This window comes from Callorhinus ursinus, unplaced genomic scaffold (assembly GCF_003265705.2).
Source record: "Callorhinus ursinus isolate GAN/ISIS: 27379988/994484 unplaced genomic scaffold, GSC_fseal_2.0 scaffold7, whole genome shotgun sequence".
NCBI lineage: Eukaryota > Metazoa > Chordata > Mammalia > Carnivora > Otariidae > Callorhinus > Callorhinus ursinus.
The window spans coordinates 60572832-60598742 of record NW_027397069.1 but is presented as its reverse complement, the minus strand read 5'-3'; the positions used below and the strand labels follow the sequence as shown (position 1 = coordinate 60598742).

Genomic DNA, 25911 nt, shown 5'->3' with positions numbered 1-25911 from the left:
TATATTCACATTTTTCTGCATCCATCACCATTATCTATTTCTAAAACATTCTTCGCTGCCCCCAGCCCCTGGTAACAACTAATAACATGTACTATTTGGCGTATACTCATAGGAAAAAAAAATTACTCTTTGTTTATCTGACATTCAAATTTAATTGGATGTCCTGTATTCTGTCTGGCAACCCTACCTAGGAGGAAGGGGGGAAGGCCTTGAGCCACAACACAAGAGGCTCCTTTGGAGCCCGCTCCGGGGACCTGCAAAGTGTAACCTGGTGCGGATAATGAGCACCCAGAAAGTTTACGTAACTCTCCAGTGACTGAGCAGGGGGTCCTTTACTTGGGAGGAGGCAAGCCCAGGGCCCAGCCTCAGATGGAGGCGGGAAAAGGACAGGGAAACTTTGGAATAATGCTCCACACTCAATACTCAATTCTCGGCAATAAGGTCGGTTTTCTCTTAAACCCCTGAACTACCAGACTGTTTCTCAAGAGACACACTCGTCTCTTTCCCAATAGCAGATTCGTCAAAACGCATCCAAGGCAAAGAAGCCTAGAGGCGTGCGGGAATAGACACCGTCGGAGAAAAGGTGGGCCGGGAACCACCCTCCCCGCGCCCAGCCCTTTGCGTCTGAAGCAGCGGGAGAAGGGCGCGGGCGTCCCTGTCGAAAGTTTGGAGGCGGCGTAGGCGCGCGGCCCGGAGGCGCGGTGTCGCCCGGCGCAGGCGCACGCGCGCGGGCGGGAAGATGGCGGCCGGGTTCAAGTGAGTGTTGGCGGCCGGCGGTCGCGTGTTTGTACTGTGGTGGTTGGAGGCTTCCTTTAACCCTTCGCTGGGATATTTCTCACCTGGAGGCCACCCTGCCAGATTCCCATTTCTTTCCCTCATGGAAGCAGGCGACGGGCGGAAGGACCTGGAGGCGGTCGTAGTGAAAGGAAAGGGGGCTTTTTCTCCGCAGTGAGAGGGGAGATGAAAGGGACTGTGTACAGAGTTCAGTACCCGCGGCAAGCGCTTGTGGCCTGGTGTAGTGGACGTGCGGCCCCAGGGGACCCCGTTGTAATCTTTTTAAAAAGTGTTGTATCAGAACCCCATGCCACCCTGTGCTTCCTCTCCTCCGTGATTTATTTCTAAAAGGATTGTGCCTTGTTCGGAAGGTTTTACTTAAGCCTTTTTTGTGCCACTCTGGTGAAGCCTGTAAGATTTTTGTCCTCAAGAGTCAAGTTTTTAAATGGATAAAATATGTAAGATTCCAAAGGAAAACAATTGTATTGACGCAGTTATCTCTTTTTGTATAAACTCCGAGTTGTTGAAATAGTGATACACACGTGCTCTTTTAACAACATTCTTAAACTCTAGTGGGGAGTCTGTAACTGTTAAACTCCTGGAATCCCAAAGTAACGAGTACGAGTCTTCACGTAAGCTTCGACAACTATAAAGTAAAAACGGAAACATTTAATCTCTGTGGTTGTTAAAGTTGCAGGTACTAATATTTTATAAAGGTTTATTGCCTACAAACATAATTGAAGAATATGCTAAATTTCAGCTCCAGGATAGTGAAAATAAAGGTGAAATTTTTTCATGTTAAGAATCCCTGCTTCAGAGCGAAAGTGACATTATTTTAGCAACTGGATTAATTCTTTTAAAGATGCCCAAAGGCTTTGGGCTCCAACGTGTAATTGTTTAGAGTTAAGGAGCAGTTGAGTGTGATTACTACTGCAAGAGTATCTCTTTTTAGTAGTTATATGTGGCAACATAAACTTTCAGAATTCATGAAAGAAACTTAGTTTCAAATTGGGGAGATTTATGCTGCATCATCACACTCCTAAGATCTTTGCCAGTTTTTGACTTATGTTAAGATTCATTAACTTACCTCATATATTTTTAACATGTTTCAGAACTGTGGAACCGCTGGAGTATTACAGGAGATTTTTGGTGAGTAAAGGTGGTTATGTACAGGTTGTACCTTTTGATAACAGTATCATGGACTTCTTTTCAAATTATATGAATTAACGAGGTTTAATGTGTTTTCCCTGGTGTGTGTAAAATATAAATGTAGATGTAATTTGCTTTCATGTAAATTTATTTAGAAAGAAAACTGCCGTCCTGATGGAAGAGAACTTGGTGAATTCAGAACCACAACTGTCAACATAGGTGAGGATGTTTTTGAGTTCTAAAATAGAATGAAGTTGCTTCAGACTTTGTTTTTTCATGTATTTTATTTGCGATATTTTTTAAACTCACTATTGTTTCAGTTGTCATGTTCTTTTTAAATTTTGAAGTAACTGTAGTGTTTTCTCTCCCTTTCTTCCTTCAAAACCTCCAAGACATGATTTTCTTACATCTTACACTTATTAAACTTTGTTGCAAACACAAAATTTTCCAGTTTAACCTGTATGACATTCTTGAGTTTTAGCCTGAGCCATTTAAACAATATTTGAGCCAAATTCTACCATACCTAAGGGAATCCAGTGATTTTGTGTCAAGAGATTTTTTTCTGTAGGACAGTTCTGTGACCGAATGCAAATGATTCAAATTCAAGAATAGGTGAATAATTCCTAAAACACTAATTTTAAAATAGTTACATCATTTAAAAAAGACTTGAGCTAGGAATAAATTTTCATAAGCAACTGAGATATATAGCAACATAAAATTTTATGTAGAAAATGAACACTTTCCGTGGACTTTTTCATTTTATTATCTTTTTCAGGTTCAATTAGTACTGCAGATGGTTCTGCTTTAGTGAAGCTGGGAAATACTACAGTAATTTGTGGAATTAAGGCGGTAGGTTTAATATGTCTTACTGAGATTCAAATTACCAAATTAGCTTCATATTCTTATTAGATTGTAATTTACACCTATATTTCTGTTGATTAGGCAGTCAGGTGTCAGTTTTTTAGTATTCTTCATTTTCTAAAATGACCCAAGTCCAGTGACTCTTAATTTATGAACATGCATCAAATGGGCTGAAATGAAACCATTTTAGAAATCCTCACTACCTTTAATTTTTTAAGAATTTGGTTGTTATTGAGAAGGAGATTTTTGGTGACATTCTTTTATCCAGTGATAGCATTTAATTTGTGCAAATAATGTAGAAAATTAAGACTGCTCCCGAGAAAAGCTTGAGGGAATAAGAGCCACTTTTTACTGAGTACCTTTTATGTCCCAGGCACCTTAAATTAGATGCTTTATTACAGAATTACTAGTTTAATCATGAGAACAATCACTTGAGGTATAATTTCTGTCTTCTGTTTTACATGAGATTCAGTAACTTGTCCAGGAACGTGACTAGAACTTAGATATAACTTTGACTCCAAAGCTTGTGCTTTTTTCACTATGTTGCACTGTGATTACTTAAAGTAACCTAAGTTGAGATTCTTCCTCAGGGTGATAAAGCTGGGGTGATATCTGACAATATGATCTAAGCACTTAATTGTGCCACCTTTTATGCTGGGGACATAATATCTCATTTGACCCTCATTAAGAATCCCTAAAAGTAGGTCATATTAATTTCTCATTTTGCAGATGAGAAAATTGAATGGTAAGAGGTTCTATGATTTGACTACAGTCCCTCAGCCAAAAAGTGTGGGTCTGACATTCAAACCAGGTCAGTGAGTCCCAGGCTTTTGCTTACCACTTTATCACTTCCTAAATCTGGCTGTGTTAAGGATCACCTTGGGTTTAAATTCAGATTCTTTGCTACTAAATGAGAGGAAGAAAACCAATTACTATGTTTTTTTTAAAAGAGCCCCATATAATTTTGATTAGTAGCACTAGAATGTAGGCAGCTAAGCTATGCTGCCTTTTTAACCTTGCAGACCTAATATGAGGATTTGTGCCAATGTCCTTATAGCCCAATAGGACTCCCTAAAAAGCACAGTAGATGGCTAAGATGGTCTTTGCTGCAGGTTTCTCTAACTGATTGCTAAGCTGTCTTCACAATTATTGAATAGCTTCTTTCATAGGAAACATTTGTTTGCTTCTTTAGGAATTTGCAGCACCACCCACAGATGCCCCTGATAAAGGATATGTTGGTAAGTTAAATGGTTTTTTTAATTTTAATACAAATACTTTAATAATACATTTAATGATAATATTGTAGTTCAGTCCTAGTAGCTGAGTTGAAGAAAATGTAGATTCAGAAATACATTGGAATGAAGCAGATTCCTGAATAGTTAGAAGATAGCCTAATAAGCAAGATAAAGGGAATTTTGTAACATTTTCAGCTTTGATCAGTTGTTTATACATTCAGATGTCATCAACCAAGAAAACAATCTCTTAGGAAAGGGTTGTAATCACAAACTTTTGTTTCCATAAATACTCATTTATACCACTATGCAATTTTCTTCTTGCCTTGGACCATCTTTTCTTTATGGTAGGTACCAACATTTTTAAAAATGTAGGCAGTTGGGTATGAGTACAAAGGCGATCTGCTGTTATAGATTGAGGTATATTGGAAGAAATCTTATTTTTTTCTGAAGGATTTGGGGATTGAAGCCTTCCTTAATAGATGCTTTTTATATTTTTGGTATTTGTGTGAAAAAAAAAAGTTGGAAATAGATTTTATCTAAGCCTGAGAGTATTACAATGCTTTCCACTTGCAAATCCTATCTATGGCTACAGTCACCTTTGCAGTGGATTGAGAATAAAACTTCCATAAACCAGAGGTGAAGTTTAGTTCATAGCTGCAGAGTGTTTCTTTCAGTTCCTAATGTGGATCTACCACCTCTGTGTTCATCGAGATTTCGGTCTGGACCTCCTGGAGAAGAGGCCCAAGTGGCTAGCCAGTTCATTGCAGATGTCATTGAAAAGTAAGATCATCCTGCTAACATCTATCATTCATTTTCAGAGTTTTTGACCTTTAATTTATTGTGCTTTATTATTAAATCAAGTTCACAGATAATTCAGAAAGAGGACTTATGCATTTCTACAGGAAAGGTAAGATGAATAAAGAAACTATGAGGTTTTATTAATTCTGAATTGTTTTTTAGGGGAAGAGAACAGGGAAATTAATAAACCAGTGGCCTTAAATATGAATGTCTTTAGATGGAATTTATTTTTAAAAAAATCCAGCTTACTCTGTACCTAAATAAACCATGTTATTTCATAAAAAAAAGTTTTGAGTAATTTCTTTTATTATCTAATTGGGAGCTACTTTTTATGGTGAGGGAACTTTTTTCCTGTTTCCAACAAATAATTCAGATATACATTAGTATCTGATCAGCTGATGTGTTTAGGGTAAATCCACACTACACATTTCAAGTCTAAAATTTAGAACTAAGTTGACTAGGACCTAGAGGCTTTCCTTATTCGATTATATACAAATTTATTAGCATTGTAAAGCCTAGCCATTTCATATATTAAGGTTTCTGTGGGAAAGTATGTTTTGGACTTCATTTAGGACTTCCAAAAGCATTTCTTTCATCTGCTAACTTAGCAAGAATGCAGATTCCTTCTATATCTGTAGCTCTCAATGGAAATCTAGATGTTACTTGTCAGTTTGGTAGTTAAAAGCCAGCTTTTTTTTTTTTTTTAAACCAAACCTGTCTACTTTGTTGGTTATATACTTTGTAGAATTTTTTTTTTTTTAAGTTTTTGAGCCTTGAAGATCATCATGCTTGTTTAACCAAGGATTCTGTGGTTTTAAGTTGAAACGAATACCATGCTCTACCCACCAGAAGTCCTTTAATTTACACTTTGTGTAAATTCTGTTTTAGCTTTCTTGGGTTCTATACTGTGATATCATTTGCCTCGACTATGATGGGAACATCTTGGATGCTTGTACATTTGCCTTGTTAGCAGCTTTAAAAAATGGTAAGCAACCTTAATAAAAGGCACCATTCCTTCTTAGTGTCAGAATAGTTTGGTTAAACTTTATCAAACTTTTTAAAAGTTTTTGTTAATATCAAGTGATCATTCATGAGTTTCTAAATTAAAAAAAATTATTTCCACTAAATTTACCTTAATTATCCTAATTTTTATTTTTTTAAAAAAGATTTTATTTATTTGACAGAGCACAAGTAGGCAGAGTGGCAGGCAGAGGGAGAGGGAGAAGCAGGCTCTCCGCTGAGCAGGGAGCCGGACGTGGGACTTGATCTCAGAAGCCTGGGATCATGATCTGAGCTGAAGGCAGCCGCTAAACCGACTGAGCCACCCAGGCGCCCCAATTATCCTAATTTTTAAAATACTTCTAAACAATTTAAAGAGGGAAAAGTGAATTAATAAAGCGTAGAAACCTGTATTTGTTACAGTGAGAGACTTACTTCACATATTTGCCTTTTTCTAGTACAGCTGCCAGAAGTTACTATAAATGAAGAAACTGGTTTAGCAGAAGTTAATTTAAAGAAGAAAAGTTATTTGAATATTAGAACTAATCCAGTTGCAACTTCCTTTGCTGTATTTGATGAGTAAGTTAACCAGATATATAAAAAATTATGTAATTAAGGTAATGGATTGTTACTCAGCTTTCTAACTTTACAGGAAATGCCCACAGTGACCATACATCCTAGTTTCCCCTGGACACCTAGGTTTGTAACTGTTGTCCCTGCAGAATTATTAGCTAAGCCTCATACTTTCAAAACCATCCTGATTTGGATGATGAATTTTGTGTTCTGTTTCTTGGTTTTCTTATTCCTGTGTAATGTTAATTATTTCACGGAAGATTTACCTTAGTCTACCTTCTTTAATATATTCATAAATTTGAAAGGTGAAGATTCTTACAAGTAGTAGAATGTTAGGTTGCTATTAGCTTTTCTGGTTTCCCACCAGTTCTATCCTAGTGCTTAAATCTGACATCAGTACTGTTCCATGGATTGGTAATTTATATTTTTCTTGTATTTTAAATAGCACTCTGCTGATAGTTGACCCTACTGGAGAGGAGGAACATCTGGCAACTGGAACCTTAACAGTAGTAATGGATGAGGAAGGCAAGCTATGTTGTCTTCACAAACCAGGCATGTTCCTTCCATTTTAACCCTAAACATGTAAAGTAAAACTCAGTGTGAGCTTCTTTGTGTTAGGGAGGGCCAAATGGAATGTGAGAGGTTTTACTGTTTACTGCAGTTTCTTTGTTATCTCAAATTCCTTACTTTTCTATATTGTCTGCCAGTGGTTCTTAAACTTACGGTATGCATCAGAATCACTTGCAGGGCTTGTTTTATTAAAACAATTTGCAAATCTTGAAACAGTCTCACTGGCTTACATTATTGAATTTTTTGTATTATAACTTGATGTTGATTTTTTTATTTTTTAACAAGTAAAATAATAGACATTTAAAGTGTTGTCACAATAATTTTTCAGGTGGAAGTGGGCTGACTGGAGCTAAACTTCAGGACTGTATGAGTCGAGCAGTTACCAGACACAAAGAAGTAAAAAAACTGATGGACGAAGTAATTAAGAGCATGAAACCCAAATAAACAACCACCACATTTTCAAAACGGATTTGTAAAAACTGTATTTGTTACACTGTGCACAAACCTTTTATACTAAATAAATATCAAACTACATTCTTCAGAAAGATGTTTCTAGTATTTCTTAGGTCACTTCCATATGTAGTATGTACAGTGAAACCATTTTTAAAAAGCAATGACTTAGGCAAACCAACCCTAATGGTTTGTTAAACCATCTCCCTGTTTTTAATTAAAAATCATAGGGTTGTGCTTTTGTATAAAGTTTGTACATCTAGCAATGTAAAATACTGACACATTTAAAAAAACAAAACCAAAAAATGAAGTAGAAACTCAGAATCCTTTGATTCAATGCTCTTATGGTTTTAAAAAAGAGAAAAAAAAAAGCAAAGCAAGACTCAGAATTTTGGAGTGGTTGGCGTGCCTCTCTTCATTTTACTTTTTGACTGGCTGCCTGTATGCCGATGACGATGTAGCTGAGCTGTTTGTGCTGCTGCTGCTGCCATAGCCATTTGATGCTGCAAGAATCGCAACTGCTGCAAAAGGGAGGGGAAAAAAAAGTCAAGTTATGTTAAATGTAGGCAAGTATGGAAAGGTGCTTTTCCTGAGAGATGAAAACAACAAAACTGAAAGGGAGAAAGCACCAAGATAACAAAAAGGGACTATATCACACTGAGACAATGCACAGTCAAACAGCACCAGTGGCACAGAAGCCTGCTGCTGAGGGCTTTAAAAATGGGTTCTTGGTAAACTTCAAAAATATTTGTTACTTTGCCCTGCCAGTCTATACTGTAGTAACTCAGCAACTTCAGTTACTATTTTGTTGTATGATAGTTTATAGCAATATAAAACCACCCTGCATACCAAAGATAGTCAACTATAATATGCGGACTTCCTACAATCATGGAATAACATTTTTCTAAAACAGATATGACATTTACTAATAGGAACACTGGTATACTTGCCTTTTTCTGCAGTGCATTATCAAAAAGTTAACCATTGGCACTTACAACTCTGTTTCAAAAAATACTGGAAACTACAAAATATGTTAATGTGCCACCAGCACTTCATGAAAGATTTTAAATTAGGAAGAGTATGGCTCAAATGTACAAGATATGTTCAGTGCTCCAAGGTGACTGGCTAAAATGTCAGACTTTTAAGTAAAATTTGCTAAATTATTTACCTACTATTGTATAGTCTTAAAAGACAGTAAAATAAAACTAGAGTAAGGTATGTTGAAGTACTTTTGGAGCAGAGTATCTTTAAAAATGTAATCAGAGTGAAGTTGCTGGATTACTTGTATCTGTTGCTGCTGCTGTTGAAAGGCAGAGGAGAGCTGGAATCTCTGCTGAGGAAGGCTTTGCTCAGGTCTGTTCTCGGCAGAGCCAAGCTGAGACAACACTACAGAGAGGAGAAGGGAAAGCAGGCCAGTCAAAAAGTTTGAAGGCTACCAGGGTTAGAAAAGGACAACACAGAAAATGAAATAGAAAAGTTATCAGTATGATTAATCTTAAGTATCAAATCACAGACATTTCAGAATAAATTTAGTATCGTCTCCTGTTAGTTGAGGGTACCACTGATTACAGAACCTCCTGGATATGAAAGGGAAGGGAGTGCCCAGGTGCCAAAGCACTATATCCCTTTTCTTCCATCACAATGAAATTTGATACTAGTGTTTTGTTGAGAAGGCTTTCTTGCAAAAATGTAAAATACAGTATGTTGTTTTAAAATCTAATCAATGAAGTAGGAAAGGGAGTGGGAGAAGTCCACACTCCCGTTATGACAAAACTGATGGACAAGTGCTTTAAACAAAAGATGCTGCAATGAGTTTCAGACTACACTACTAGCCAACAATGGTGGTGAACTGAGACTTCAATATTCTATTTCTTTTCAAGCTGAGGGGGACCAGAGTAATCAGTTTAACCCTCTCAATGTACAGATGAAAAAAATTCCAGGCCAAGACGGTCTGAGTGATTCACTCAAAAGTAATTATTGACAGGTCTAGAGCTAGAAACATTCTCATGATTTTTCAGCCTACAATTCTTTCCACTAAAATGTACAAAAGCCACTTTAGGAGATTTTTAACTTGAGTGATAAAGGTTTATGATCACAAATTTCCATTTGGAAATTCACAAGCTCGAAGTATGGCATTATGTAAGACACTGCTTATTCTAAATTCAGACACTGGGAGCTGTAGAGCTATGACAGTAAGCCCAGTGATAATTCAAAACGTTGACATTATGTTTGTTCACTCAATCCTCGAACTCTATCATAGCTTACTTACACATGTGGCTTAGTGACTTTAATAAATGTAATGTTATAATTGCTGTCTTTAAGTGACAAGGTATCTTCATTAATGGTAAATCTTTGGTTCACCATTTACTGCTGGAAGTGGTGAGCAGTCATTTAGTATAATGCCATTTTTTTTGACAAATGATAAAAGTGGCTTATAAAAGTTATGCTGACCATTAAGTCTTGATTTTCATGCAATTGCAAGCTACCACAATGAGACCAAAGACATGCAATCAAGAAAAATGCAGTCTCAATAACCCGGGAGAACTAAGATTTAACAGCTTTGGTAGCTTCCTAGTAAGCTGGATAACTATAAAACTTTACCAACTGTAATGTGAGGAAAACCCAATTGCTATTAATATATGTAGGTAAAAACATTTTTAATCAACTGTCAAATTAACAAAAAAAATCTCAGGGCCACCAACCAACTTAATAGTTCATGCATTAAATAGAACCATATTTTTTCCTCAGTTACTGCTCCTAAGAGAAGGAAAAGAAATAATTAAAATATTGAGATCCCTATGTGATCAGTTATTTTTAGTAAATTCAACATATGAAGGTATAAAGATACCAACCAGCTGCCTGTGATTGCATAAAACTTCCCACTCCAGCAAGGTTAATAACAGCAGCGTGCTGAGCAGATAAGGCCTGTTCTTGACTGGCTGAACCTTGTTCAGAACCCTGAATAAAAAAAAAACACATGACTGTACAAAAAGAACAATTCTGAGTTGGTGAAATTTTTTTCCTCCCGGTAGGAGGAAAAATAGCAACATCAGATTAGGTCTTGTAAAAAGAGTAACAAAGTGGGTACCTGGGTGGCTTAGTTGGTTAAGTGACTGCCTTCCGCTCAGGTCATAATCCTGGATTCCCAGGATCAGGTCCCACATCAGGCTCCCTGCTCGGTGGGGAGCCTGCTTCTCCCTCTGACCCTCCCCCCTTCTCCTGCTCTCTTTCTCAAATCAATAAAATCTTAAAAAAAAAAAAGTAACAAAGTGTTCATGGACTAGAAATTTCACATAGTAAAGATGGTAAAGTCACTTTCAAACTGACCTACAGGTTCAACTCAATTCCTCTAAAAATCCTAATGGTTCTTTTTTTCCTCTACAGACAAGAAGATTCTAAAATTTAGATGGAAAAGAGAAAGATCTAGAACAGCTAAACAGTTTTGAAAAATAAAATGGGAGGAATCACACTGCCTGATTTTAAGACTTACTATATAGTCTACACTAATCAAGACAGTGTGGTACCAACACAGGGATAGATACATAGCTAGGTGGAAGAGAACAGAGAACACAGGGAGCCAGGGAAATACATCTTGACAAAGGTGCAAAAGTAATTCAACTGATTTAAGGTTGGCTTTTTCAACAACTAGTGCTGTAGCAACTGAACAACGATCCCTTTCGCCCCCTGCCGATAAACCTTGACCCTAAGTCTTAACACCTTATATAAAAATTAACTGGAAATGGATCACAGATGTAAATGAAAAGCTATAAAATTGTTAGAAGACAACAAGGAGAAAATCTTTGGGCCATAGGGCTAGGTGAGGCATTCCTAGACAACACATAAGGTATGATACATAAAAGAAAGAAATTGATAACCCAGACTTCATCAAAACTAAAAACTTCCACTCTGAAAAAGACATCCTTTGCTACCACCTAAAACAGTGTTTGAAATAACATTTTAGTAAATAACATAAGTCAAACATTTCAAAAGTTACAAGACAACTTATCTTGAGAGGATTTCCCTGGATACTGATTTAAAAAATGGGCAAAAGGACCTGAGTAGACATTTCTCCAAAGAAGATATATAAACAACCAGCAAATATATGAAAAGATGTTCAAAAGCATTTATCATTAGGGAAACCCTTGTGCACTGCTGGGGAGAATGTAAAATGGTATAGCCATATGGAAAACAGTATGCAGAGCCTTCCAAAAATTAAAAATCCCACTCCTGGGTATTATCCCAAAGAACTGAAAAGCAGGGACCTGAAGAGCTGTTTGTACACCCATGTTCATAGCAGCATTATTCACAGGCAAAAGATGGAAGCAATCCAAATGTCCGACAGATGAATGAACAAAAAAATGTAGTATATACATACAATGGAATATTACTCAGCCTTAAAAACTAAGGAAATTCTGACACACACTAAAACATGGAAAAACTTTGGGGACATTATGCTAAGTGAAGTAAATCAGTCACAAAAAGACAAGCACTATCTAGAGTAGTCAAATGCAGAGAAACAGAAAGGAGAATGATGGTTGTCAGGGTTAGTGAGAGAGGGAAATTACTGTTTAATGGGTACACAGTTTCAGTTTTGCAAGATGAAATGCTGTGGAGACTGGTAGTCTAACAATATAAATATACTTAACATGCACACTTAAAATGATGAAAATGGCAAATTATATATTACATGTATTTTACCAAAGATGGCAAATTATGTATTACGTGTATTTTATAATTTAAAAAAAGTGCAAATCAATTTTATATCCAGCCAAGTAATCCTTCATGTGTTAAAGAATAAAGAAAAACTGTTTTGCATGTGCCCTTCCTGAGAATCTACTAGAGGATGAGCTTTACCCAACCAAGACTTAACTGGGGAATCTTTGTGAACTGAGAAACTCTGGGGAGTGAGACCCAAGAATCAGTATTTTTAGTTCCCAGATAATTCCAAAGTGTAGCAAAGGTTCAGAAAAACTTGTAGTTCCTTCTCCTTTATTTAATTTATTTATTTGACAGAGACAGAGAGCACAAGCAGGGAGAGTGGGAGTGGGAGAGGGAGAAACAGACTCCCCACTGAGCAGGGAGCCTGACGTGGGGCTGGATCCCAGGACCCTGAGATCATCACCTGAGCCGAAGGCAGATGCTTAACCGACTGAGCCACCCAGGCGCCCCCCTTCTCCTTTAATTTACTGCAGTTCTTATTCAATTTCATTCTGTTTAACAATATACAAATATTTATTTGTGTCTATCTTCCCTTTCCCCTAAGCTTCATGATAATAGGGACATCTCTATTCCAACAGAGACAAAACACTGCAAACAAAAAGATGAAGACTGGGCAAAAAATGCATGGGCTATAGGAAGAGAAAAAGAATTTGAAATAGGCACCCAATAACTATCACTACAACTGATACTAAAAGCAGAACAGGAATTGTCTGTTTGAACTAAAACCATGCCAAATATGCTTGGAATAAAAAAAAAAAAAAGTTACAATTCTGTAATACAAAGCAAATAGAAGGCTGGAAGGCACATACCTGATCCCCTGGCTGTTGTGGACTAGAAGTCGTAGGTTGCTGAGGCTGCTGTGGTGTAAACTGAGAGAGCTGCTGCTGTTGCTGCTGTAGAGTGTTAAAAATGAGTGAACCACCTGGAAGCTATTAAAGAAGAATTAGCTCATTTCACATTATTTAAATTTCTTTATTCCATAAACACTTTTAGAACATTCACTATGTATCTGGCATTCTTCTGTGGATTGAGGAAATAGGTGGATAAAAACAAAACCAAACCAAACCAATATCCCTGCCCTTAAAAAAAAAAATCTACTTAAAAACAATTTTTAATTGCTATTACTTCAGGCTCTCAAATATCTAAGTGATCTCAAACATCCATAATTCTGCTTAATAGTTAGCTATCCAAATGTACACACTACCTTTTATTTAACTCTTCTTACGTATCAGTATAAAACAGCATTAAATGCATTACAAAGTATAAACAAGAAACTGGTGATAATCAGATATACATATTAAAGAAACTTCTCTAATTTGTTCTAGCTTTACCAAAAACCAGAAATGCATGGATTTTTATGTAACACAGTAAGGAATTCCAAAGCTGCAATGGAAGTACATTAGATATCTGTATTTTTAGTTCAGAAGTACTACTTGCTGCTCTGTCATTCTGTACCTAAATTACTTCAAAAAACCCCCAAACAAAAAAAAAAACCCCACTTTTAAAGCATCCAGAAAATCCCATGTTAAAAATTAAAACTATGGTTTTCAAATGCATCAGGAAATAAATGTTTTTTCCACTTATCCTATAGGGGTTTAAGCTATTAGTAATCTCCCTTCATGCATGGTTTTGCTTTCCCTGGTTTGTTACTACAGTCAACAGCAGTCCAGAAGCAGATGATCTTCCTCACATGATCAGGTCAAGGGTAGCCTAACACTATACAACACCTATGTCATTCTCATCACCTAAGCATTTTATCATCTCATATTATAAGAAGAGTAAATACAGCACCCTGTACTGACTTTGAGAGACCATATTTACTTAACTTTTATTATAGTGTACCTGTTACCACTGTTCAATTTTATTAATTATTGTTAATCTCTTACTGAGTCTAATTTACAAATTAAACTTCATTGTAGGTATTGTGAAAATAAAGAGACGACTAACTAGAGTCTGGAAGCTCAATGTCAATTATAGGAAGACTGTCAATTACAGATCCCAGCAAAAGAATCCTCAATAGGAAAAAATCGTCAGTGACAGGCCCCAGCAGGGAAAGATGTACACTGCATCTCCAACAAGAAATCGACCACCCCTGAAACTCAGCCACCAAGAAGCTGTCGTCAGCCTGAACTCTTGCTTTTCTCCAATGGACTTCACTCAAAACGACCCTCTCCACTTTCCTCCTCCTTCATCATAAAATAACATTCCTCTCTTTTGTTGAACTTGCCTATGGTTTTGTCATAGCTTGCTTGGCCCAAATTGCAATTCTGTTATTCCCAAAAAAGCCAATTTTGCTGGTAAAATAACTGAGTTTTATTTTTAAGGTTAACAGTATGTATATAGAGGAAAAAAAAACAGTATATACAGTGTTTTGGTACTATCCATGTTTTAGGCACCCACTGGGGGTCTTGAAAATACATCTACTGCAGATAATGGGGGACTACTGTACAAGCACCTTGAAGTCCTTAAGAGAAAGTCCAAGCAAATAAATACCCAACTACAGACCTCTCAGGTCTGCACAGCCAAAAAAAAAAAAAAAAGGTGTCCTCAGATCAGTATCTATAAACCTCATTGTTAGGTAAATCTGGACTTAGTATAGGCCAACTGTTCCTTCCTCAATCAGTTAAGATAATAAATGCAGCAAAATATAATTAACTTATAAAGTAGCCTTACTCCTTATGATTAGTGCTATTAAGGAATTCCACTCCTTTCCAACACCAGTATGGAAGGAAGTTGGTTAAATAAACCAATGTGATCTGTGGTCTGTCCATATTACAAGTGGACTGTTCTGCCATTACATTCTGTAAATATAGACATTGTTTGCATCTTGTGTAAGAAAAGTTTTTTAAGTTTTGGCTTAAAATACATTTCCTGATTTGTTATTCCTGAAAACCAGGTTGAGTTGATCTGTCTGGTACTGTTTTTTGTTTTTGTTTTTTTAATTTTACTTATTTGGCAGAGAGAGAGCGGGCACAAGCAGGGAGAGCAGCAGGCAGAAGGGAGAAACAGGCTCCCCTGATGATCAGAGCCCGACCTGGGGCTTGATCCCTGCACCCTGACCATGACCTCAGGGATCATGACCTGAGCCGAAGGCAGATGCTTAACCGACTGAGCCACCCAGGCACCCGTCTGGTACTGTTATTTCCTAATAATCCAAAGCTCTGCCATTTTGTGTCCACACATTCATGTCTACCTTTTCTAAAGGTTCTCTGTAGACAATCCCACCCATTTTCCAAACTGGTAGCTTTATACTGGACCTCATCCTTAAAGGACCTAGTGTAACACCCAGAATATTTTAAGTTCACAATGTGTATTAAATTCTCCACTTTCAATCTTTTTATATGCTAACATTGATAACATGTAAGTAAAGACTCATAATTAGACACAAACTGTAATCTGATGAACATTTAATGAATGACTGGTGCCTGGCATTGTGCTAAGAAATCATTCTGCTTAGGAAAAGAACACCTACCTATTTTTAAAATCTTTCTTCAAACAAACAGTAATACATATGATACATACATAAAATTCCTGTTGAAAGGAATTATTTTCTAAGTATATCTATTACTGCTATTGTAAGCAAGTGTAGTTCTTGGTAGTTGTCAATTCTCCCCATTGGAACAGCTAGTGCTTGATTACGCAGAGTGCTGGAGCCAATGAGAGTGGTATGTAGGATACACACTCTTTCTCTTTATCCACTTCCCACGTGATCATACAAAGAAAGCATTAATTAACCACACCCTTAGAAGATTTCGAACAGATTTCAACATTTCAAATGCTTGTATGATCAGATATACATCATTAAAAAAGATAACAAACATAAAAACTTCAATCAAAAGCAATACAATCATTTACCTGGAGTAGATTTAAGGGCCTGAGATTTGAAGTATTTTTTAAACCAAATGGAACACCTGTTAAATAAAACTCATGGTTAAAAGAGGAAATTAAATTTTATTACACTTCAAAATATTTTATACTTTAGTACGTATAAATACATTTTAAGTACTTTCTGCATAGATGTGGTTATTTTTTCTGTACTTTTAAAATAAAAAACAAACAAAAAAATTCATCAATACCTATTAACACTAAGATCTTATTCAAAGATGTGGAGCACCAGACGTACATTTTATAGGCATACCTCAGATACTGTGGGTTCAATTCCAGACCACTACAATAAAGTATTACAATAAAGCAAGTCAAATGAATTTTGATTTCCCAGTGAATGTATGTTTACACTACACTGTAGTCTATTACATGTGCAATAGCATTATGTCTAAAAATATAATGTACAAACCTTAAAATATTTTGTTAAAAAAAACATTAACTGAGTTTTCAATGAGTCACAATCACTCATCATAGAGGACTACAACAAATAATAATGAAAATATATGAAATACTGCAAGAATTACCAAAATGTGATCCAGAGATATGAAATGAGCTATGGCAAAATGGCATCAACAGCCTTGTTTGATGCAGGATTGCCACAAACCTTCAATTTGTAAGAGAATATGCAGAATCTTTCAAGTGCAATAAAGCAAGGTATGCCCGTATTCTATTATTTCAGAAATGATAACGTCTTTTACCACTATTTTGACTTTTGGCTAGAGAAAGTAATCAGGAAGTATGCAGACACCATGAATATAATAAAACTGTCACTGCTGTGCAAATACATTTCAGGGATTGACATCTACTTAAATTTCTCAGTGCTAAGTAGTATACAATAATAATCCTATCTCCGAGAACCCCTGTGCTGTTTGCTATTTTTTCAAGTACAAATGGTAATATTAACAATGTTAAAGAACACTGAATTTTGTCAAAACTGAAAGTCAGGAAACAATGCTGTTAATCCTGAACTTAGTCCCAAAAATATGTGATGCAACACAGAGCACATAAAGCACAGGTTGGCAAACTTTTTCAGTAGGCCCTGTGAGCCACATATGGCCTCTGTGGCATATTCTTCCTCTTCGTTGTCTTTTTTTTTTTTTTTAAACAAACCTTTAAAAATATAACCATTCTTGTAGTTTGTAGGCCACGGTCTCAAAGTATGTGCATATTCTGCCAACGAAATATACCAATTTGAACATTAATTAAAATGTACCTAGTCCTCTCAGATAATTGAATTAAAAAAAGATAAAAGGCAGAACATTCATAGGTGATGGTATCAAAGCATAATCACATTAAAATATTACAGTATTGATATTACTCATCAGGAAAAATTCTCATGAAAAGATATGACATAACTTCTTCTATTTATTTATTTTTGAAGATTTTATTTATTTGAGAGAGAGAGCAGGAGGCTGGGGGGCAGAGGGGATAAGCAGATTCCCCACTGAGCATGGAGTCCAACGTAGGGCTTGATCCCAGGACCCTCCCTGAGATCATGACCTGAGCCAAAGGCAGACACTTAACCAATTGAGCCACCCAGGCACCCCCATAACTTCCTTTAAAAATGAATGACATCTATCTAATGCTCATGGCTTATCAAAGGCACTTTCAAATCACTTCATTAATGTCTCCTGAGTACCATCTAAAGTTAGATATTTTTACTCCCACTTTAGAACAGATGAAACTGAGGTCAAGGGAGAAAAATTAAGTGACTTCTTTTAGGCCCCCCAGTGAACATCTGGAGCCACATATAACTAATTGGTAAATATAAGCATCCTAAATTCAACACTTGATTCCATCTCCAGAGCTTCTGCCATTAACGTTTATGAACATTAAAATGAGATCATCAGCTAGAATTACGAAATCACAGCAATATGTTACCTGTTTAAATTATACTCTTTGGGTTTGACTTCTCATAACTCAAATTTTTTGATAGATTTTTCTTACTATGTCAAGTTTGTTTCTCCTAAGTTTTTTCTCAGCAGTAAGAAATTGGATTATTCCAAGATATTACAAAACATTATTTTAAACAACATTAAAAAATAGAGTAAGTTGTTAGAATTGTTTTCCAGTACATGTAATAGTAATTACTACTGCACTGGAACTATCACTGTTTATGATGAAGACGGCAAATGTTTTTGAATGCTTATGTCTCAGGCAATTTAAAGTACATCATATTTACTTATTTAACCTTCACAACTATGAGGCAAAGCATTATTTTCCCCCATTTTATTGGCAAGAAAAGTGAGGTGACTTTCCCATGATTACACTATTCAGTAAGTTGCACAACTGCGATTTCAAACTTAGGCAGTGTGGCTCCAAAGTCTAGGCTTTTTATTGCCATTCTATGTTGCCTTTCTCATACAATCTAGGTTTCCAAAATGTATTTCTTTTACTTGGAAAAGGAGGACTACCCTGACAATAAGGTTATCAAAATTAATTTATTATGTTTGGAAGGCAGACATAAGTTGCAGAAACTTACCAAGTTTCTTCATTGAATTGCTAAATGGTTTTTAATTTAAATATCAGGACTTCCAGGGCTTTTTAAATGTAATACCTGCGACACAATGCTTCAAGAAATAAGGACATTAAGTGTATATAATATGCTTAAAATGACATTTTTATATTAGCATGTACTTTAATTTTTTAGAGGTTATTATTTCCAATATTCTGACCTGCTTGAGAAGCTGCCTGCATTGCACCGGGCAATGCATTTGGTAGCAGACCGCCTGAGGGTAGAAGGCCACTCAGGTTTATTCCTGCAGGAGTTATGGCACCAGTGTTACAGCCCAGCATAGGGTTTGAACCACTCATCAAAGCCTGAGCTCCACTGCAGGAGAATAAGACAAAGCATTAAACTTGCACTACAAAAGAAAATTTCAGTCACATAATAATTCCTAGGATTAAAAAACAAGCTACTAAACAATTAGGTATTTTGGTCTTAAACATCAGTTTTGGGGCTCTGTTTCATTTTTATGCTAGAGAGTAACAGAATCTAAGATTATCTAAAATTAAGTACTGTATACTTATCAAGGTTTAAAATATAATTTGAAAGAGTAAAAGCATTAATCAAGGGATTAAAATATAGTAATGCTGAGGATAAACAAGAAAATCTACACTGCTGTCAATGTGAAGTAGTATCAGGTTAGTGCATATAATACCTAATTACCTAAAATTAAAACATCCTTGTTGAGATAGTTTCTATCCATATCTAAACTATTTTTTTTCAGTTTCAGAAATACGTAATTTATTAATTTCACAAGAATTTTAGATCAATGAAAATATCTTAAAAACAAAAACAAAAACACACACACAAAGAAACAAAATCAGGGCATCAATGCAAACTTACCAAACAGAGCCCACTACATTGATGAAGTTAAGTCCAGCAGAGTTTGCCATGACCTGGGTGGCCGTGGTTCCTGTAGTTATGGATGTTACCATGGTGGAAAGAGGAATGGTCGTTACAGGCATTGCCTGGCTCAGAGACCTTTGCTGCTGAGCAAACTGAGTTAACAAAGTGGGCTGAGGGGTGAAGCCTGAATCTTGGGGAGTAAGGGTGGCTGAAGGGGTAATAGGAGTTGAGCTCTGAGCATCAGGAGGGTGTGGGGTCGATGAAGGGGTTGGTGTAGGAGTAGATGGCTTAGGAGTTCCAGATCCTGCTCATTGAGAAAAATAAAAATTGCTAGTTTGTTATAAATGGCCAGTCCTTTTTAAAATAAGGTTAATGGAATCTTACTTAGCACTGACAATTTGTTCCAGTTTTTTTTTTAAGCAGTTAACTGCAAGTGTTAATTTCTACACATGATACATGAGTGTTGCTACACTCAATTACAATTAAGGATGCAGTATATCACCTAAAAATTCCATCAGAGATGCTATTACAGTAACAGTAAAAATATACATTTGTATACTACCACAATACCCATTTAAAAGTTAATTTCTTACATGCTACCTTTGGCCTAAAGAGTTTAAGAGGAATTCAAATTAATTTTTGTTATTTACGATTTCACTAATTTAGAACTTCATTTAAAAATATTGCTTATTTTCTGTAACAGTCTGAGATAAATTCTGAACATATTTAATTACATATGGTTAACAATCATATTTGGCACCTAAATGTACATGTTTAATTCCTAACACATCAAGTTTATCCTGACAAACAAATTTACAAAACACAGTAATAAAGCAAATATTTGATAGATAATACTGCATCTTTAACAGTAACTGTGTACTTCTGTTTAAATGTAAGAATGTATAGAAAATCTGTTGTGAATGAAGTATGCACAGTTTATCAACTTTTTAAAAAAAAAACAAAAACAAAAAACAAAAACCAAAAAAATAAAACCAAAAGCTCTTGAGGTGTTTTCTTTTTTAGCTTTCATGTCCTGCAGAAAGAAAGGAAAGAAATGTGAATGTCCAGAAGCTGTCACTCAACCCTTACTTAAAGTAACAACTGTGTGCAGTAGATTAACATAATCCATACCCACAACATAAGAAGTGTGAATAAGACTTCCAGGAAATTTATAAATTTTTCTTTGTGCAAAACAAGAAGGCAGAAAAATTACACCTTTTGAGCTATCAAGATGAAGATGTTTATATCTAAGGCGAAGACCACCCTATCACTGTGCAGTGTACTAAAACTTTCAAGCACACTTTAGTTATCTATAAAAAAATCTAAAAAACTGGAATGCTTTTTTGCAAATTGATACCTAAATATCTCAGAAAACTCTAATTTGAAGAAATTCTCCCAATTGAATGCTAGAATTCTTGCATAAGTTTTCTTGATGTTAAAAAAAAAAAAGTATTTAGTAAAAATTACATTTTAATATTTTCAGAATAATGCCTTATGATTATTAACACATTTTAGCAACTGATTACAATTTTTAAGAGTGTAGGAGTGTTTTTGAAAAATCGGCTTTCAGTTTATCACCACCTTGGAACTAGCTGGTTTCTTACATATACAAAAATAGGACTGCAGCAACAACTCTTATGACTTGTTTTTCTTATCAGCTACATAAGTTTACATAAAATGTAACATGATCCTAGGGAACACTGGAATAAAAAATATTTTGGAATCTTATTGCCACATTTAACAGATTATTTTTTTAAGGAGATGTGTAGGTTGTAAATCTATAAGGTATACACACAGTGCATACACAGATACAGAAAAACAAATACAATTACAATAAACACATAATACATACAATTAACAAGAGATTCGCCTGAAGCTTCTCAAAACTTATACATTTTGGGTACATAGTACATTCAGATTTCAATATTTCACTGGTCAAAAAAAAATAGCTTTTTAAAGAAACACTAATGCAAAAAGCTAATGAAGAATTTTAAGTTATAACTCACTTTGTGATGAGCTGGCAGGTGACAGGGCAGCTGGAGAAAGCATGCTAACTTGATTGAGATCCACAGATGACTTCCGAGAAAGACTTGGTGGCTTGGAAGCAGGAGGAGGAGTTGGAGATTTAAGAAAGCTGCTGGCCTGCTGTGGTGTAAAATAGTTACCTAGAAGAATATAAAAGTTATTTCCTACACTTATAATTCAAAATTCTGTGAATTAAGTCATAAGTATAGTTTTAAAAACAGATTATAACTGTATGATGTGTTTTACTCCAGAAGACAGAAATCAAAGAATGTAATACCTGAAGAACTACTTCCTGAGCTTGAGGGAAGTTTGATGGGTGGAGGTCGATGTTTTACTCCCTTTCCCAATACTGATGACTGAACTGACACAGTCTCGGGCTGCTAAGAGACAAGGACATTAAATATACTTGTTAAAATTAAGCTCAAATCAGAAACTCCTAAATTAATACCACTATAGCTTCTAGATGACAACACACACTTTAAAACTCTGCAAGTTTTATAGTGTGTTATAGGGTGGGTGTGAAAGATGTTACAAAAAAATACAATTTCACATAAGAAGATCCATGAAACAAATTACAGTATATATATAAAGGATGAAGGAAAGATTTCTAAGTAATAGCATGGGGAAAAACTTTGAAGGAGAAGAGCAGAAAGGTAAACTGAAGGCAAAGCTTCCACTCTTAAATCTTTCCAGGGAAAAGAGTAAATTGTTGAAACCAGGTGATTAGTATACACAGGTGTTCATTATACTTTTCTCTCTACCTCTGTGTATACTTGAAAGTTTACAGAAAGTTAAACACTACACAATACCCCCATCCCTCAAAAAACAGTCTTAAACATTTCTTAGATTCCCTGAGAAACAACTAGGCATAAAAAAGTAATCAAACATACTTCTGTTTCTTTCCCTGGAGAAAGCTGACTCAAGCTGGCTGAGCCACTGGAGCTGTGTGACATTTTGACTGGGCATTTGGCTTCATTCTGGACCAATTCCTGGTATTGATTGACTACCCTGGAATATTAGGAGTAAATGGGTAAGGATTAGCTAACTGTTCTAAACACAAAATTTATAGGAAGTAAATAATAGCTAACTGTTAATACAAGAATTTCCATCAAAATTAACACAAAAATTCAAACTAGGTAATTTAAGTTTGTACCAAAATTACACTCTTCTTTTTAATTACAAGCTAATGCTCAAAACATTTTGCTAATAAACAATCTAAAGATAAACATACAGTATCTTCCTTTTAATACAGAAAGTACAGGGATTATTTAACCAATAAGCAGCCAAAGAAATTACCCACTGACTTTCACTCACATTCTGATTAAAGTACTACTTAGAAATTACTTTCCTTAGCTACCATAGAAATATCTATGCTTTCTTATTTAAAACACACTGTATTTTAAACATGCCTCTGTTATTTTCCTAATTCTATAAAAAATTCTAGTAATATCTAAGGTACAAAATAAAATCAAAATTGTGACTCTTAGTGGAGTACTCTGTCCTATAAAAGTGAAGTTTTTCATATCCATCCAGATTAAAGAAAAGACACAAATATTTTTACCTCTCAGCATCAGTCTTTGATCCAATAATAAACCTAGTATGTTTAAGAGAGAGAAAAGTATTATGTTAAGAGTTGTCTTAAGGAGCTCTGGGATTACTTTTGAAGGCTTCCATATTTTAGTGACTGCAGTTTTATAAAATGAGTCAAACTACAAAGATATTACAAAACATTTTTTTTACATACATTTAAGCTTATGAAGCAATGACCAAGTTTTGCATGCATTATAAATATCCTGTGAACAATTTGGCTGATTTAAGGGAGATGTATTTTGGCATAAAACTTATGTATCAAAACAAAATCTGGGCTCAAAGTTACCAAGTGCTATACATCCTTGCAAGTGTCTGCCCTACAGCAAAATTCACTGAATTACTGTGTGCAAGGCCTTTGGCCTTCCTCTCACTTTAACGTTTGATTTTTGAAGTCATTAATAATGTCTACACAGCAGATCTTAGAATATATTTTAGACAAGGTAGTTTATTGCCAATTCAATAAAATGTCTTTAACAAGTCTTTTTAAAGAATTTGACATTTATATGATTTCTTAAACAGATTAAAATAGTGAGTTTGTTTATTTTTTAATTACCAATTTGAATGATCATCTGTGGAGGAGCTGAAATATAAAATGTAAAAAAAAGAAAAAACTTGGTTAATGCAGCTCAAACTTTAACTTCATAGTTATTAACTCAAGTAATTTATGAATATGGAGGAATGACTGGAAGTAACAAATCATGCGGTATTTTTGCAGCAACTCCCTGATGTAAAGGCAAAAAATTCAATTCTCTTCTTGTTAGATCTAATCAGTTGGCTTTTGAACTGATTTGTTCTTTTTTAAAGAATTTATTTACTTTATTTGACAGAGACACACAGCGAGAGGGAACACAAGCAGGGGAAGTGGGAGAGGGAGAAGCAGACTTCCTGCGGAGCAGGGAGCCCGATGCAGGGCTTGATCCCAGGATCCTGGGATCATGACCTGAGCCAAAGGAAGACGCCTAATGACTAAGCCACCGAGGCACCCCTGAACTAATTTTTTTTTAAACGAGAAAAAGAACATATCTCCTTGTGTCTGAGAAAAGTTCATAATTTAAAATGATCAATGTATGTCTTAAAGGGGGAGATGTTTAAAAACATAGGTAATCGAAACATCTGATCTATGTAGTATTCAACAACAGAAACTGCTAATGTGAAAAAATTACCAAATGATTCTTTGACTGAAACTATTTCTTCCCATTGACTTTTACTTAGATACTGGTGAGGTTGTTCTTTAAAATCCATTTCTGCTATAGTTGCAATTAGCATCTTGTGTTAAGTAAAAACTTTATATAAATAATTTAACATAGGCCTGGCCCCTGCCTTTTTTCTGTTGAGCTCCTCTTTGTAGTCTCTTCTTTTTGAAACAGCATCAACTTGATTGAAAAACAAAATAATCTAACAATAAAAACAAAACTAAATACTGTTACCTTGTACTAAATATACGTAGTCCGTAAGTTTTAGATCAAATATGTGTATTTTTTTTTAGAGCCAATAACTACATTAAGCACTGAGTCTTTGTCCTTACATGCAGTGCTGCAATACCAAGTACATTTAACAGCTTCTTCGTTTATTCTAAACTTGCTACCCATTGAAACAAAACTACTTCTCAGAAACATTTCAACTTCCTGCTCACAGGTTGAAGTCACAAGTGTCAACTCATAAATATAACAAGAGGATTATATCCTTTAAAGCAAGTATGAAAATAATTATACCATAGGTTTTTAAAAAGATAATATTTTAAGTAACTCCTGGACAACATGGTTATTGTAATTTAGGTTTACTTTTGTCCACTGACAAATCTAATTGGAGTACTTAAATAACAAATGAACCCCCAAAGGGAAGTTTTTACTCATTAATGGTTCATCAGTAGATGCTAGATAAATTCTGATGCCTAATTTTGTCAATTACATGCATTTAACAGAACTCACTGGGATGGAGACACCTGGCTGTCATTTTCTTCATCTTCTTTACATGGCTGTATTTTACCATAGTAAAGTGGATCACCAAGTGACTGCAAAATGGTCAGCTTTGTTTTCTGATACTGATTACCAGCTTCACATTCAAATACATAATCATCTTTTACATCCTGAAAAAGAGTGTCCCAGATATCAGTAAATACATAATCAAAGTTAACAAAATAAATGACACACTAACTTATATCTGGCAATATGAAGACACATCACATTTTGACTGCAGACCTGTTTAAGACCATCAAAGAGAATAAAGCCCAGGATTCTTTTTTACATAGCACTTTAAGAATGAGAGTCCAATGGGGTAGTTAACCAAGCCCAAGTGAAATGGCAGAATTGCATATACTGAACATACAGAATGCAAATACTAAATATTAAAGGGTTAAAACTTGAAGACAGATCTATTTGTCACATATAAAAAATATTACTGTACTTAGGAAAATTATACAGAACATTTAAAATCACCCTTAGAATAACTAATTAGAAACAGAAAACAAATCAGAACTACCAATATGCAACTGAAACAGAAATAAACATGCAGTTATATATTACAACTGCCCTTTAAAATGGAAACCATACTTTATGAAAAACAAAACAACTGTTCTTTCCTTTAATTCACTAAATCCCCAGAATGTCCTTTAAATTAAAAAAAAAAAATCCTAAAGTAAAGGCACTTTATGTTTAATAAATTCAGAAACAGCCTCATCAGAAAGAAGACTACAATGATGGACTTACATGGGCTGGCCAGACTGTTGGTTGTGAGTCATCAGATTTGATGGACTTTTCCACTTTAGCGTATTTCTCCACCTAAGCAATCAAATCAAGAGACAGGAGATGTAATGGAATCAGTATTGTGACCAAAGAGAAAAACCTAAGTAATTTATAAGACAATACAGTTTCAAGCACAAAAATTCTTGAATTGCTAATATCACCAACTATTTATGCTTAATTTAAAACTCTC

General features: G+C 35.3%; 2 protein-coding genes across 17 annotated transcripts in view; one reads left to right on the top strand and one right to left on the bottom strand.

Moving 5' to 3' along the window:
* The first annotated feature begins 384 nt into the window (after nucleotides 1-384).
* On the top strand, nucleotides 385-7504 carry EXOSC8 (exosome component 8). Of its 2 annotated transcripts, XM_025875023.2 has the most exons (11): nucleotides 385-756; nucleotides 1887-1923; nucleotides 2079-2142; nucleotides 2699-2772; nucleotides 3977-4022; nucleotides 4694-4799; nucleotides 4881-4926; nucleotides 5706-5802; nucleotides 6275-6395; nucleotides 6835-6941; nucleotides 7288-7504. In XM_025875023.2, the coding sequence occupies exons 1-11, from the start codon at nucleotides 740-742 to the stop codon at nucleotides 7401-7403; spliced, it is 831 nt and encodes a 276-aa protein (XP_025730808.1). In that variant the 5' UTR covers nucleotides 385-739; the 3' UTR covers nucleotides 7404-7504. The 2 variants fall into 2 exon arrangements, with proteins under 2 accessions (XP_025730808.1, XP_073750773.1); XM_073894672.1 differs by lacking the exon at nucleotides 385-756 and having other exon boundaries at nucleotides 770-1923.
* Nucleotides 7416-25911, bottom strand: part of SUPT20H (SPT20 homolog, SAGA complex component) — a 38669-nt gene continuing 20173 nt past the window's right edge. For 6 of the 15 annotated variants that reach the window (XM_073894649.1, XM_073894650.1, XM_073894654.1 and 3 more), the window contains 14 exons: nucleotides 25686-25757; nucleotides 24909-25066; nucleotides 23534-23560; nucleotides 22952-22984; nucleotides 22281-22398; nucleotides 21668-21770; nucleotides 21372-21530; nucleotides 19363-19669; nucleotides 18689-18843; nucleotides 15984-16039; nucleotides 12938-13057; nucleotides 10262-10367; nucleotides 8692-8795; nucleotides 7416-7930 (listed from right to left, as the gene is read on the bottom strand). In XM_073894649.1, the coding sequence (XP_073750750.1) occupies nucleotides 7793-7930; nucleotides 8692-8795; nucleotides 10262-10367; nucleotides 12938-13057; nucleotides 15984-16039; nucleotides 18689-18843; nucleotides 19363-19669; nucleotides 21372-21530; nucleotides 21668-21770; nucleotides 22281-22398; nucleotides 22952-22984; nucleotides 23534-23560; nucleotides 24909-25066; nucleotides 25686-25757 (1656 nt within the window). In that variant the 3' untranslated portion in view covers nucleotides 7416-7792. The remainder of the gene's footprint in view (nucleotides 7931-8691; nucleotides 8796-10261; nucleotides 10368-12937; nucleotides 13058-15983; nucleotides 16040-18688; nucleotides 18844-19362; nucleotides 19670-21371; nucleotides 21531-21667; nucleotides 21771-22280; nucleotides 22399-22951; nucleotides 22985-23533; nucleotides 23561-24908; nucleotides 25067-25685; nucleotides 25758-25911) is intronic. The other 9 variants (XM_073894659.1, XM_073894661.1, XM_073894656.1 and 6 more) reach the window with 6 other exon arrangements.